Below are 13,486 nucleotides of genomic sequence, written 5' to 3' on the forward strand. Positions count from 1 at the left end.
AACTTGGGGGTTATGTATTTGGATTACACTGTCTCATTCTTTGCTTATTTCCACAACAGACCTACAATTCACCTGCAGAAAACACTGAAAACACTTCTTACATGACTCTCATCAGCACTGAAGCTGTTTCAGAGACACAACTAGAGAAAGCCTCTGCACACTGCCTGCTAACAGCACACAGCAGACAGGTGGAGATATGCTGGTGAACACAGTGGAGCGTTCAGCCATGAACGAGCAACATTTAGTCAACCTCTAAAGATAAAACCTGTCTCTTTAGCTCCTAAATACTCCACCATGTTCACCATTTAGTCAACAAAGTTGCTGAGTGCACTAAGACTTTTAAGTTTAATAAGACACTGAAAATCTCTGCAGGGTTGCTGATGATGTTCTGTGGGCTGGATGACAGATATTCACTTAATCCATTGCTAATATAAGTAATGATCAGGAAAGCTTCAACCAGACACCTCAAGTGTTTTATATACACGTATTCATCAGCACTTTAAAGGCCTGTGCACTGAGCAGAGGAGCATGAGAAGCTGTCAAGCAGGCTGCTCACAGAGGTAAGACTTCTGTTTTATGTCAGGCCGACTGTTTGATCCTTCACATTCCCAGACAGTCAAGATGATCGACTCTTTCCATTCAGCTGTCTTTCTCTTCCACTCCTTTTTTTCACTACTCCAATGGGCAGAGTAAGTGTGATGTCATCATTATGAGACAAAGAGGAGAAAACATTAGGCCCATTAGAGATAAGTCAGACCTTCGTAGATTTGACCACTGTCGATTGTTGCACAATGCATGCTGGTCTTGTCCAACTTGCTCATGTAAACGTACGCAATGATAATAGATCAAGACACTGCCGTTTTTACAGCCAGATGCTGCAGTTGCTCTCTAGCAACTGCATGGCCTAAGGGCATGATGGGAAACGTCTGGCTTCCACCTGATCTAACAGCTGATTGGTTTACATATTGGTTCAACAATATGACATTTGATTTTTTCTTTTTCCTTTTAGTTGACTTTTAGAGGTTTTAATTGTATATATATATTGATTTTAAAGCTTTATTCTAAATATGTGGTTGATGTTTATCATCACAGAGGCTAACCATATACAGATCACACATCACAAACCGACAATATGTAGTTCTAGTATATCATCACTGGGCTGATTTAATTCTTCGAGTATTTCGCAACACGAACATTTCTGTGTGAAAGCAACATTTTTACAGAAGTTTAAGCTCTGACAGTCTACATATCTGACGGATCAGTGACAAAACCTGTTGTCCTGTATTTCTTACAAGTGTTACATAGTTACATAGGTACATAGTTGGAGAGAGATAGTTTTGGTCTCCTGGTTTGTACACTGCCAAACTGATCTGATGCTGTTTTACAGGAGAAAATAAATGAACATTACAGATGTCACAGATCACCTCTTAAGCATTTTTAGAGGCTAATTAAAACTACTGTAGAACTCGTACATTAATTGGGGAACATTCTAATAAATTAGTTTGTTTCTGTGAGTTCCTGTACGGACAGAAGGCTGCTAGAAACTGTTCGTCTTGACTGTGGATTTTTAACTTTTAGCCCACCGCCGCCTGCTCTCAGCCACTTTCTAGGCGAGACGCAGTTCACCTGGAATGAGCCTACTGAAGGGAGTGGAGAGGAGGAGGGGAAACTGAGAGGTTTAAATCCCTTCAGTCGATGACTCAGTGTAATAACTGTTACATTACAGACTGATACAACCCCGTTGCTCCGAGGAACATTACAGGAGCTCACTCCTCCCGGCAGCAACAAGACTTTTTAATGCTTTAATCTAAGCACAATGTCATTTGCACATTCTGTTCATCTGCACATTTCTGTATCTCTCTTATATATTCTTGTGAATTTTGTTGACTTTCTTCTATATTATATTTTTTAGATTTTACATCTTATTTTATTTTACCTTATTTTACCTTAATTTTATACCCTAGCCTAATATTCTATGCTGTCTTTTTGCTTTCTTTGTTGAGTATTTATGCCGCTGTAATAACTGATTTTCCCTCTGGGATTAATAAAGTCAGTCTAAGTCTATTACAGCTCCTCAGCATACCCACATGTCAATATATCTGAAAGCTCCACAGATTTAGGTTTGGGGTGGTGAGAAACTTTTCAGTTACCAAATGAAGGTAAGATTGATCCAGTTTGGACAGCAATATGTTTTGATTGTGTTGTAGCACTTTAATGAAACAGTTATTGTGGGTTGGTAGACGTGTTTGTATACATTATTTTCCATGTACAGCTGAAACTGCCAGAACTGCCAGCAGTGAGATGTGTCAGGTACTAAATATTTTGTTGTAAAGGTAAAGAATAAGAATAAGATGAATAAGAATAAGATGAGCCTTTATTGATCCCTTACAGAGAAATTTCAATTACAGCTACATCCCATCCAAGAAACATAAAGACAATAACTGGGGGAGACAGGAGCTGTCGGGTCCACCAGCCTAACCGGCGCCCCTTATCATTAGAGGAAAAAGGAAAAACAAGAGGGAAAAATGAGGGAAAGCTGGAGGACATGTTTCTCTTTCATGTATTTCATAGGAACCTGCTCATTTAATTCTGTTTTAAGTTTTGTTCCTATGTGAGATTGTGTCCCGTCAATCAGGTATATGCTGAAAGAGATGTCATGTTGTCACAGAGAGACCCTCTGCTGCTTGTCAGAATATGCTGCATCATCAAGTCCAATAGCACCAAGATTAACAACAAAACCGCTACCACACTGTGAGCCTGTAGGACTGACACACAGTCCATTTAACACATCACACACACACACACTGAACTACTGGTGGCACCTCTTCACTGATATAAACTTCTTTAGTGGACATACAGCAGTTATAGTCCAGAGACAGTTCAAATGATACTTTACAGCACTTTCAAAAATAAATCCAATAATAGTTTTGTATTCTCAGAGATGCATTTACGAAAACATGCTCAATGGCCTACATTAATAAAACTGTGGCATCAGTACTCACTGTGTGAAAAGCTCCACCAGTAAGTGGTGTCCTCTCGTCTTTGCCAGACATGCTGGAGTTTGACCCTGAGTGTTAGTTCTCTTCAGTGCTTCCTTCCCTCCTGGCTGCTGCAGGAGGAACAATGCCACTGTCTTCAGACCGTGACTGGCTGCCAAGTGCATCAGGCTAGAGAGCCGCTGGCACTGAGACACAACTGGAGAGGAGGGGAAAAAAAAGAGACAAGGTGAGGGAGGTGGACTCAGCTGATAAAACAGAATGGAGAGAGTCAGACTCCTCCTAGTGGAGAGAAATAAGAGAGGAAAGAAAAACAAGAAGCTCTGTATGATTACCAATAATACTCTTTAGAAGTGATAGAAATGTCCACTAAAATGTGAGTACCAGCCAGTCATAGATGCAAATTTCAAGAATTATATGAAATTAAATGCTGACAATGATCAATATGCAATTGTCCCACCAGCTGGCATATGGTTTCCTTTTATTTTAGTGATCCTAATGATGAATTACATGGAACACATAACACATCCAATCTGAAACAAAAGATCACGATATGTAAGGGTCTAAATCTAACGTGTGACAGAAACAGATACATTCTATATTTATGTGGGTGATGTAGATGCACTTCTAGGGATCAACCAGTCTGGTCTGCTGAACTGTACTGCTGCAGGTTTATTACCAGTGTTAGCCAAATGTGATAGCACCATGTGAAATCCAGTTTCCTTTTCTGCTTAGTTCATTCATTAAAGAACATCACCTAATGACAAAACTAAAACTACTTTCATTTTTCAATAAATACATGTAGTGTTAAGACAAACAGTGGCACGACTTCACTGTAAAACCGACTGACATTCGCAATGAACTCAACAAACACAGACTCAGTATTCTGTGGATCAAATACTTTTTTAAAAAACATATTTAACAAGCTTGACAAAAGAGAATGAAACCAAAAACTATAATGACAACTGCTGTTAAAGTTTGCTACTAACCAGCATTTGACAGCCTGAGTGGAAAAAAAAAAATGCAGATTACAGAGAAACTATGTGGTTGATCAGGTCAGCCTTTGGTTTGTGAGAAGAGTCACACTGAAGAACTGATGGCAAGAATTTTAATTTGTGTTGTTTTTAGTTAATATGACATGTAAGAAACCAGCTACGAAGTGCACATAAACACACTGAGTCAGACCAACATCTATGCAAGTGGCTGCTTCACTGGTGGGAGTGGTCGTTATCAGCACTGACTCAAAAACTATCAGCATCATCTAATGAAATACTTCAACCAGTTAGCTGCTTCTTAGCATCATAACACAAACCCTAAAACAAAGGGAAGCTTCCAGTTGCTAATTGGCAGTGAGGTTGACTTCACATGACTGCAGAATGGGATGAGAAAAGTGTTAGAGATGATGCGTGAAAGAAAGAATTCATAGTGAGCGAGAAGAAAAGCCCAATTGCCTTTCGCTGAACCACTAAGGCCCATCAGAGCAAAACCACAACTTGCCATTTAACATAAAGGCAAAGGATAGTTCTTTTGGAATAATGAGCTCTGGACATTATTGAAAGTTCAATACTGGAACCTCAGCAGTCAGTAGAGTAACGTCCAGAAAGCAAAACTGACAGATTGACCCAAAAGGGAACAATACTGGTCGCAGCAAAGAGCACAAATCTGCCTTTTAGATTAATTAGTCACATGAAGAGGAAAGTGATTTTATCGTCTTTGGATACGAACAAACCAAAATAAATACGACTCCAGCAAACCCTGACAGCAACATGTAAAGCAACAGCATGTTAACTCACCAGGGCAGCTGTCCTGCAAAGAGGAGATGTCCATCCACGTTTCCTGGTGCATTTCTGTGTCATGTTGTGTACACGAGTCTGTCACTGTGACAGTCTGTTTTTGGTTATCCATCTGTCCGTCCATATCTGTCGGCGTATGTGAGGGTGCTCTTGGTGCACTCTGGTGGTGGGGCAGGCTGAGATGTTTCAGGGCCAGGGCCAGGCTCGCATCCAACCTCTCACATTCTTTTAAAGGGATCTAACACACAGACACAGTGAGGCACGTCTGATCAGTTCTTCCTCTATTTTCCTGCTTCTACCATTGGTACACATTAATTCAATGTGTGTAAAATATGTTTTGAAGTGACTTCTACCAAACAGTTTAGTTACTAAGTAGTCACTTCAAAACATATTTTACACACATTGAATTAAAATAAGCTTCTTTCCACATATATAAAATTTTTTTAGAACTCTTATGATTTCTAGTACTTACCTGCTCATCATCCAATAACGATGCTTCCTGTGGAGCTGTGCTGTCGAGCAAGAACTGGGCCATGTCAAGAGCCAAGTCCTACAGAGAACACACGATGATAATGCAATGTCATCATTCTGACAAACTTATAAAGGCCCTTTCTGATACTTTACATCTGCATTCTTTCTACAAGCTCAGAGCTGTGAGCTACAGAGGTGTTTTTAATGTCGTCATACAGCAGGGGTGTCCAGTCCTGGTCCTCGAGGGCCACAATCCTGCATGTTTTAGATGTGTCCCTCCTGATTCAAATGATCAGCTCATCATCAAGCTCTGCAGAAGTCTGATAACGATCCTGATCATTTGAATCAGGTGTGTTGGAAGAGGGAAACATCTAAAACATGCAGGATTGAGGCCCTCGAGGACCAGGATTGGACACCCCTGTCATACAGCATCTTCTATATTGTTGACTAATTTTTAGTTTTCAGCTCACCTATATTTCTGTTGCGGTTTGTACAGAGACCCAAGTGCAGACAGAGGCGATGCACACAGAATCAAGGTTTAAAAAATTTATTTACAAAATACACAACAAACAACCATACAGGGAATTCAGTGGAACTGGAACAGGGGCGGCACTAGAACGCAAGTCAGGAAACTACACTATAGGAAACACAACGGCACATAGAATCTATGGAAGCCCAGGGGGGACAAAAGCTGAGGATGTGTATCACAAATTACAAAAACATGGTTAGTCACGACATGCTAGAATATTGTAGATTGGGAAACTAACCAGGACTAAGTATAACAAGGTTAGGAAATTACACAGGAGTGGACACAGGATTACACTAACGCGCTGACAAAGTGCAAAACACGGAAGCCAGAATACAAGGCAGAAACACACATGAACTAAAAAAAAGTAAAAAGAGCGACAAGCAATTTACGCTGAGACCCAGAATATCGCATAAAGCAACAGAGCACACGTTACACTTTAACTTTACACGAGTTTCACACTAAACACAGGATAACACTTAATCAGTCAAGACAATAACTATGAAAACTTGAAACAAAAGCGAAGCTAAAAAACTTAGTTGACAGCAGTTTGATAGAGAGTGGTCAAGGGAATGGAAGCAGAGGGGGTGCGTGGTGTGGCTGCAGGAATCCAGGAATGTGTGTCTTCAGAGGTGCAATGTGCACGCTGGCGGCACAGCCTCGAAACGGGCGAAGAAGTGGTTAAGCTCCTCCGCCAGTGAGGCATCCCTGGAGATTGCGGTGGTGTTGCTGGATCTGAAATTGGTGATGTGCTGGACCCCTTGCCACACCTGTCAGCTGTTGTTACTGCTGAAGTCCTCCTCAATCTTCTGCTTGTAGTTCATCTTGGCCTCTCTGATGCCTCTCTTCAGAGCAGCTCGAGTGTAGCTGTACAGGTCCCTGTCTCCAGACCTGAATGCACTGTTTCTCTCCCTCAGCAGTTCCTGAACCTCCTTGTTCATCCAGGGCTTCTGGGTGGGAAACACCTGGTTGTTCCTGTTCACTGTGATGGTGTTAACACTGTGTTGGATGTAGCCTAGTACTGCTGAGGTGAACACCTCCAGGTCCTGGTGGCAGAAAATGTCCCAGTCTGTGCTTGCAAAGGAGTCCTGGAGCTTCTGAGAGGCACCATCAGGCCAACACTTCACAGTCTGTGTTGTGGGGGGTGCTCACTTCTTCACTGGTTTGTATGCCAGAATCAGAAGTAGCGACATGTGGTCAGAAGGTGTGGCAGCTGGGTGGCCCTGTATCCATGCTTGATGTTGGACTAGGCTTTATCCAGCGCCTCAGCTTCCCTGGTGACACATTTAATGTGCTGATGAAATCGAGGGAGCACTACTTTCAAATCAGCATGGTTAAAATCCCCCGCGATCACATGCACTGCTTCTGGGTGGTTCTTCTGTTGCCATCTGAGAGCATTGTCCAAGTGGGTAAGAGCCATGCTAGCTTTAGCATCGGGTGGAATGTACACAGCAGTCACCATGACAACGGCAAACTCACGCGGAAGGTACAAGGGCCTGCATCTAACTGTGATAAATTCCAGGTCTGCTCAGAAGTGCCTGTCAGTAACAGTGGCGTTTGTGCACCAGCTGTTGTTCACATAGATGCAGAGCGCCCCTCCTCTGCTCTTACCGGAGGCGCGCATTAGGCCTTGATAAGAAAAACAACTTTCCACCCAACAACTGTCCACCCAACAAGCCAAGCAATGCGGTCTCCCCTTCCATCACTGTTCATCAAACTTTCTTGTGCGCTGACATCAATCAATGTATCCTCTGCATCTCCTTCGCAGCTAGCAAACAAACTTTAGATGCATTACCGCCACCTACCGGCTGGCGTGTGTGCATCAGTGTTTCCGGTGTGCAAAAAAATTAGGGAACCTAGATTGCGATTAAATGTTTTGGGTTTTTTTCTGGAATAAATTAACCAAAATTAAAATATTAAAGTCCTAGCCCTAATATAATTGTAAACTATTTTGACTAGGAGACTGGATGGCTCAGGATCAAACAATAAATAACACTGAGTATTTTTCTTGACCTTAGACAGATGATTTGTCACAGTCACAGGTAAATCAGTTGAATCCTGAGCTGGATATTGTTTTACAGGTAAAGTCTGATTCATTTGGCAAAGTTATATTTTTCTGTCAGATCAAGGTTTTTTTTCATTTTTTATTTTTTTAAATTTGAAGATGTTTGTATTTTACAGCAGGATATGTGCACAATTTATTTATGTATTTAACATTGTGTGTACGGATGCATTATGGAACATTACCTCTTTAACCAAAAAAGTAACAAAATATAGCAACAGATAGCAAGGAACACTCCTTTTGTTATACCATAACTGGCTGAAGTTAGTTCAACTATCATACGAGGTGTGTCAAAAAGTTTCAGGACTGGTGTCACAAAAGATATGTTTCAAATCCAAACTACAAGTTTTCCCCTTTAAAGTAATCCTCCTGGAGTCTAACACACGTCCCCAGCCTCCTCTGCCACGCTGCCATGCACTCCTGGAAGGATTCTTCCGGGATCCTCCACAGCTCCATCGTCACAGCCATCTTGATGTTGTCCACGTCTTCAAAACAGGTCCCCTTGATGACCCCCTTGAGTTTGGGAAAGAGGAAATAGTCCCATGCAGCCAGGTGGGATGAGTAGGGCGGTTGCTCCAGCACGGCGATGTTCTTCTCAGCCAAGAATTGTCGGATGCTCAGGACATTGTGAGCAGGCGTGTTGTCATGGTGAAGCAGCTATAACTTATCCTGCCACAACTCTCACCTCTTCTCGCACACTGAACGAAGTAAACGCCACAGGATCTCTTTGTAGACGTGCTGGTTGATCGTCTGAAGGGGAAAACTCTGAGTTTGGGTTTGAAAACTATCTTTTGTGACACCAGTCCTGGAACTTTTCTGACACACCTCGTGTCTCATATGCACAGGATTCTTTGTAGTAAAATCCTAAATAAACTCTGGATATCTTGCCTACGGGTGAACTTTTCCCCTTCAAATATACTGTGGCATGTCCTGTACTTGGCTGTTGTCATTGGTGGTCACTCTAACACCCAAAACGCTACCTGTACCTGTATTAGTCTGTGTACATCAGATAATTAGTGGCCTTCACTGTACAAAGTGGAACAAAGTGTATCAGTGTATGATTTCTTAACTCTCATACTGACATGGTTTTCAATTCGCCTCTACACAACAACAGAATAGTGAATTTTGTGAAAGTGAATTATAGTTTTTGGTTATTTTGTGCCACCCCAAGACTTTCTGTGGCCCCATCTTGCCATTCCTATGAATGATTTCTGGAGGCACCCCTGGTGGACATACAAATGTCCTTAAAAACAATACACAAAATGGCCGCAGATCAATACACTTCAACAGGGTTGGGAGGGTTACTTTAAGAATGCTTTTCGTTACAATCCCTAATTATACAATTATACAATCCCTAATAAAGAATATAGTCAGTAACTGAAACCAAGTATCACAATATTAAAGTAATGTAACTTGATCACTTACTTTTGAATTCCCACAATACCCAATATGCAAATAAAGAGTAAAGAAATATCCATTCAATGACTTTTACTTAAGTGTACTTAAGTTTACTTAAGAGTAACTTGGATTAACTCTTTATTCTTTAAACAGGACAGAAGAAGAGGTGCTCTAGTGGGCTTGAGAGGCAAACATTTCATCACAAAGTCCCACAATACAACATTAACCCCCCAAAATAATTACGAATTATCAGGCCAAATTTGTTCAGGATAGTGGAAAATTTCTTTATCACTGCTATCTACAAAGGGTGAACTGACTGGCATGGAAGCAATCATCAGTGTTACCAAGGTGCATTGTGAACAAATATCTGTCATTTAAGCATTTCACATTGGGCAGTGAGAGTCCTTTGAATGGTCTAGTATTGTATAGGTGGTAAACAACACCAAATATTTAAAAAGAAGGATAAAAACGAGCCAGCTGCGCGCAACACTTTCTAACAACTTCTTGTCTAATGTCTTGTATATAGGACGACTCTGACATCTGAAGCAAGTTAAAATCACTTACATTTTTGGAGCCTGAAAACGATGTATCTCCAAACTTGATTAGGAGCAACAATAGAAATACAAATGTTGTACTGGTTGTAGCTGAACTGCTTTTGCCTGTGTCACTAATTAATTCCCTCTGTCCCTTAGTTTGGCTGGAATTTAAAGTGACCTGTTGGATGCAGTGGAAGGACAACGGCATTACCTGAACGAAGTAGAAAGTCTCCTGTGATTGTGTGTCCATCGGTCCATCAGGCCGAGCCAAACATAGTGTCACCAGGACCTGCTCGCACATATTATGGGCTACACACACACACACACACACACACACACACATAATCCGTGAAATCTAATGCAATCCAATACAACAGCTCTGCAACAAATCCTTATTTTTAAAAAGCATTCTACATTTTCAGTTTGTGCTGACATTGTCAAAAAGGTGATAATTATTGTTTATGTTTATTACTGAGATCAGAGTGGGTGGTGTTTTACTTAATTGCATTTTATATCTATATAAGTGCTACCTAGAATTTGTAAACCACATTAACATACATTAGGGGGCAAAATACATGTAAAAACAACCATGTTTTGTTTTTCTTTATTTCACGCTGCCCTGACTCTTCTTTTACAATAGCAACAATACTGCTAATACACTCTGTCTTATAGGCCAGGCAAATGACGTGGATATTTAATAGATTTACCAAAAAAAGACAAAAAAAGAAAAACAAAACAAAAAAGCAAAAACAAAAAAATAACACAACAGGACAAAACAGACTGATATAATCAGAATATTTTAAGGGAAATTACCCAATTAGAATTTTGATAAATGCTTCTAAATCCTGGATATTTAGTAAGTCTAAATTGAAATAGATTCTTTGGCTGTTTCTCTTATTAATGTGTAATTTTACTCTCACTGGAACATGAGGCGTATTGCAGTAGTTCTGCTGTGGAAGTTCACATGTTACTCGACAAACTCTGACACAGCTGCAAAGTCCAATGTTTTTCATTTTTCATGTTTTTTTTTTTTATTTCGAAAATGTCAGGTTGTTCCAGCAAAATAAGTGATGGCCATAAAACAATACATTCAGAGTATGTGTGTGTGTGTGTGTGTGTGTGTGTGTGTGTGTGTGTGTGCACATTGTACCTGGACACACAGCCTGCAGTGTGAAGTGGTTGATATGCAGTGTGCTGCTCACATGCCTTTGGGTGGATCCTGAGAAAATAAGATAAAACTCCACCTCTTCCTCTTCCGTAGCATTATTCACGTCTTCGTGATCAAGCTGAACAGTCAACACACATTCTCCCTAAAAAAGAGAGACAGATTCACAAATCAGAATCCAGACAGGCACATAAACACGTCATACTCTGATTGATGTACATGTATGTACTGATGTACATACACTAAGATTACTCTGCCTTCAAACTATTTGGGAAAACCCAGATGAGAGATACAGGAATTCCTTCCTGCCACCTTAAAAAACAAATCCGACTGATTGAATGATTATTATTGTTGTATATAATATATGTTATATTGATTTAAAAAAAAAAAATAAAAATTTAAAAAGTGAGCTTTTACAAGATTGAATTTCCCTTCTGGGATAAATAAAGTATTTTTCATTTCATTTTCATGATGATGTCATGGCTTTGGAAGCTTTTGATAGGTTAACTGACAACATTTGAGTTAATTTGTAGCACACCTGTGGATGTATTTTAAGGCACATCTCAAACACACTGCTTACTTCTGTGGCAACATGGGGAAATCTAAAGAAGCAAGAGAACTGTGGACCTCCACAAATCTGGTTCATTCTTGGGTACAATTTCCAGATGCCTGAAGGTTCCACGTTCATCTGTTCAAACAATTGCATGCAAGTACAAACACCATGGGAATGTCCAGCCGTCATAGTGCTCAGGAATAAGATGGGTTCTGTGTTCTAGAGATGAACATGTTTTGGTTGAAATGTGCGTATCAACCCCAGAACAAAGCAAAAGACTTTGTGAAGATGCTGCTGAAGCTGGTAAGAGAGTGTCATTATTTACAGTGACTCCAACTCCAACTCCAAACGCAACATAAAAAAGCCAGATTACAGTTTGCAAATGCACACAGGGACAAATACCTTCATGTTTGGAGACATGTCCTGTGGTCTGATGAAACTAAAATTGAACTGTTTGACCTTAATGACCATCGTTACATTTGGAGGAAAAAGGGGCAAGCTTGCAAGCCTGAGAACACCATCCCAACTGTGAAGTACGGGGGTGGCAGCATCATGATGTGGGGTTGTTTTGCTGTAGGAGGGACTGGTGTACTTCACAACATAGATGGCATCATGAGGAAAGAACATCATGTGGAAATATGGAAGCAACATCTCAAGACATCAGCCAGGAAGTTAAAGCTTGGGCGCAAATGGGTCTTCAAATGGACAATGACCCTAAACAAATTAGTTAAAAAGTAACTAGAGGACAACAAAGTCAATGTTTTTGAGTGGCCATCACAAAGACCTGATGTCAATCCTGTAGAAATTAGTGGGCAGCGCTACAAAGGTGTGTGGAGCAAGGCAGCTTACAAACCTGACTCAGTTCCACCAGCTCTGTCAGGAGGAATGGGCCAGAATTCATCAAACTATTGTGAGAAGCTTGTGGAAGGAAACCCAAAACATTTGACCCAAGTCATACAGTTTAAAGGCAATGCTACCAAATACTAAGGAAATTTATGTAGACTTCTGACTTTGAAGAAAGTAGTAAAAAAAATTCTCTAAAAAAATCTCTCTCTCATTATTCTGGCATTTAGCAAATAGAAATCATTTTGGTAATCCTAACTGACCAAAACAGGATAAAATTAGTCTGATTAATGTCAGATAGTAAGAAAAAAAAAGGTTATGTGTATTTTCATACAGTGTATGTAAACGTCTGGTTTCTAATGTATCTGTAGAGGCGTGACCTGCACATCACCCCTCCACAGCAGTTTCAGCACACCAAAGTGCGTTTAGGTGAATGCCAGCTGTCATCCACATCTGAGAAATAAACTATGTCATTAAATCTCTAAGGACATGCATGGAGCATTCACAGTGTTTGTATACTTCTCTTGCAGTTATGTCCTTCCCCTCAGTGAAACGCATACTTCTTGCTGAACATGCAGTTACGAGCCTGTTAATGGCCACACCCACAGAAACACAGACTAACAATAGCACACAGGAATGTTTGAGCTCACACACACACACACACACACAGGTCTGAGAGCAAGGATGTCCACACAGATTACAACTTCTAGCAACACCTTCTACAACTTAGCGTTTTTAAGAAGAGTATAAAAATAAATCTTAACTTGCTAAGTCTATTTATTCACGTCCTTATTCCTATAAACTAACATCAGCGATTAGGATTATGATTTGCACTAATCCTAAATGACTTTTTTTCTTTTTCACATTCAGCATGAGGTCGTTGTTATTAACTAATGATAAAGACATAAAAGATGCTCGTTGTGTACTTTTGTAGTATGCTGTATTTGTGTGAACTGCTGCTACAACACTGCATGTTAACAAGTTGCTTAACCCAGCAGCTGGGACTATCACTAAACACAAAGGGCTGAGGTGGATGGGAATGTCATTATTTTGCAGGTATCTGTTGAAATGATGACGAGCAAAAAGAAAAGTAAGAGCTATTACAGTTTGCACTGATCGGAATATTTTAATGCCTAAAAGACA

The 13,486-nt window shown here is 40.4% G+C and overlaps 1 protein-coding gene across 2 annotated transcripts in view; it reads right to left on the reverse strand.

Moving 5' to 3' along the window:
* Nucleotides 1-13,486, reverse strand: part of LOC103373583 (uncharacterized) — a 95,255-nt gene that overhangs the window by 43,586 nt on the left and 38,183 nt on the right. For both annotated transcript variants that reach the window (XM_008303499.1, XM_008303498.1), the window contains exons 3-7: nt 10,933-11,092; nt 9,994-10,091; nt 5,262-5,339; nt 4,790-5,027; nt 3,003-3,195 (exon numbers count right to left, since the gene is read on the reverse strand). In XM_008303499.1, the coding sequence (XP_008301721.1) occupies nt 3,003-3,195; nt 4,790-5,027; nt 5,262-5,339; nt 9,994-10,091; nt 10,933-11,092 (767 nt within the window). The remainder of the gene's footprint in view (nt 1-3,002; nt 3,196-4,789; nt 5,028-5,261; nt 5,340-9,993; nt 10,092-10,932; nt 11,093-13,486) is intronic.

This window comes from Stegastes partitus, unplaced genomic scaffold, assembly GCF_000690725.1.
Source record: "Stegastes partitus isolate 25-593 unplaced genomic scaffold, Stegastes_partitus-1.0.2 Scaffold2019, whole genome shotgun sequence".
Taxonomy (NCBI): domain Eukaryota; kingdom Metazoa; phylum Chordata; class Actinopteri; family Pomacentridae; genus Stegastes; species Stegastes partitus.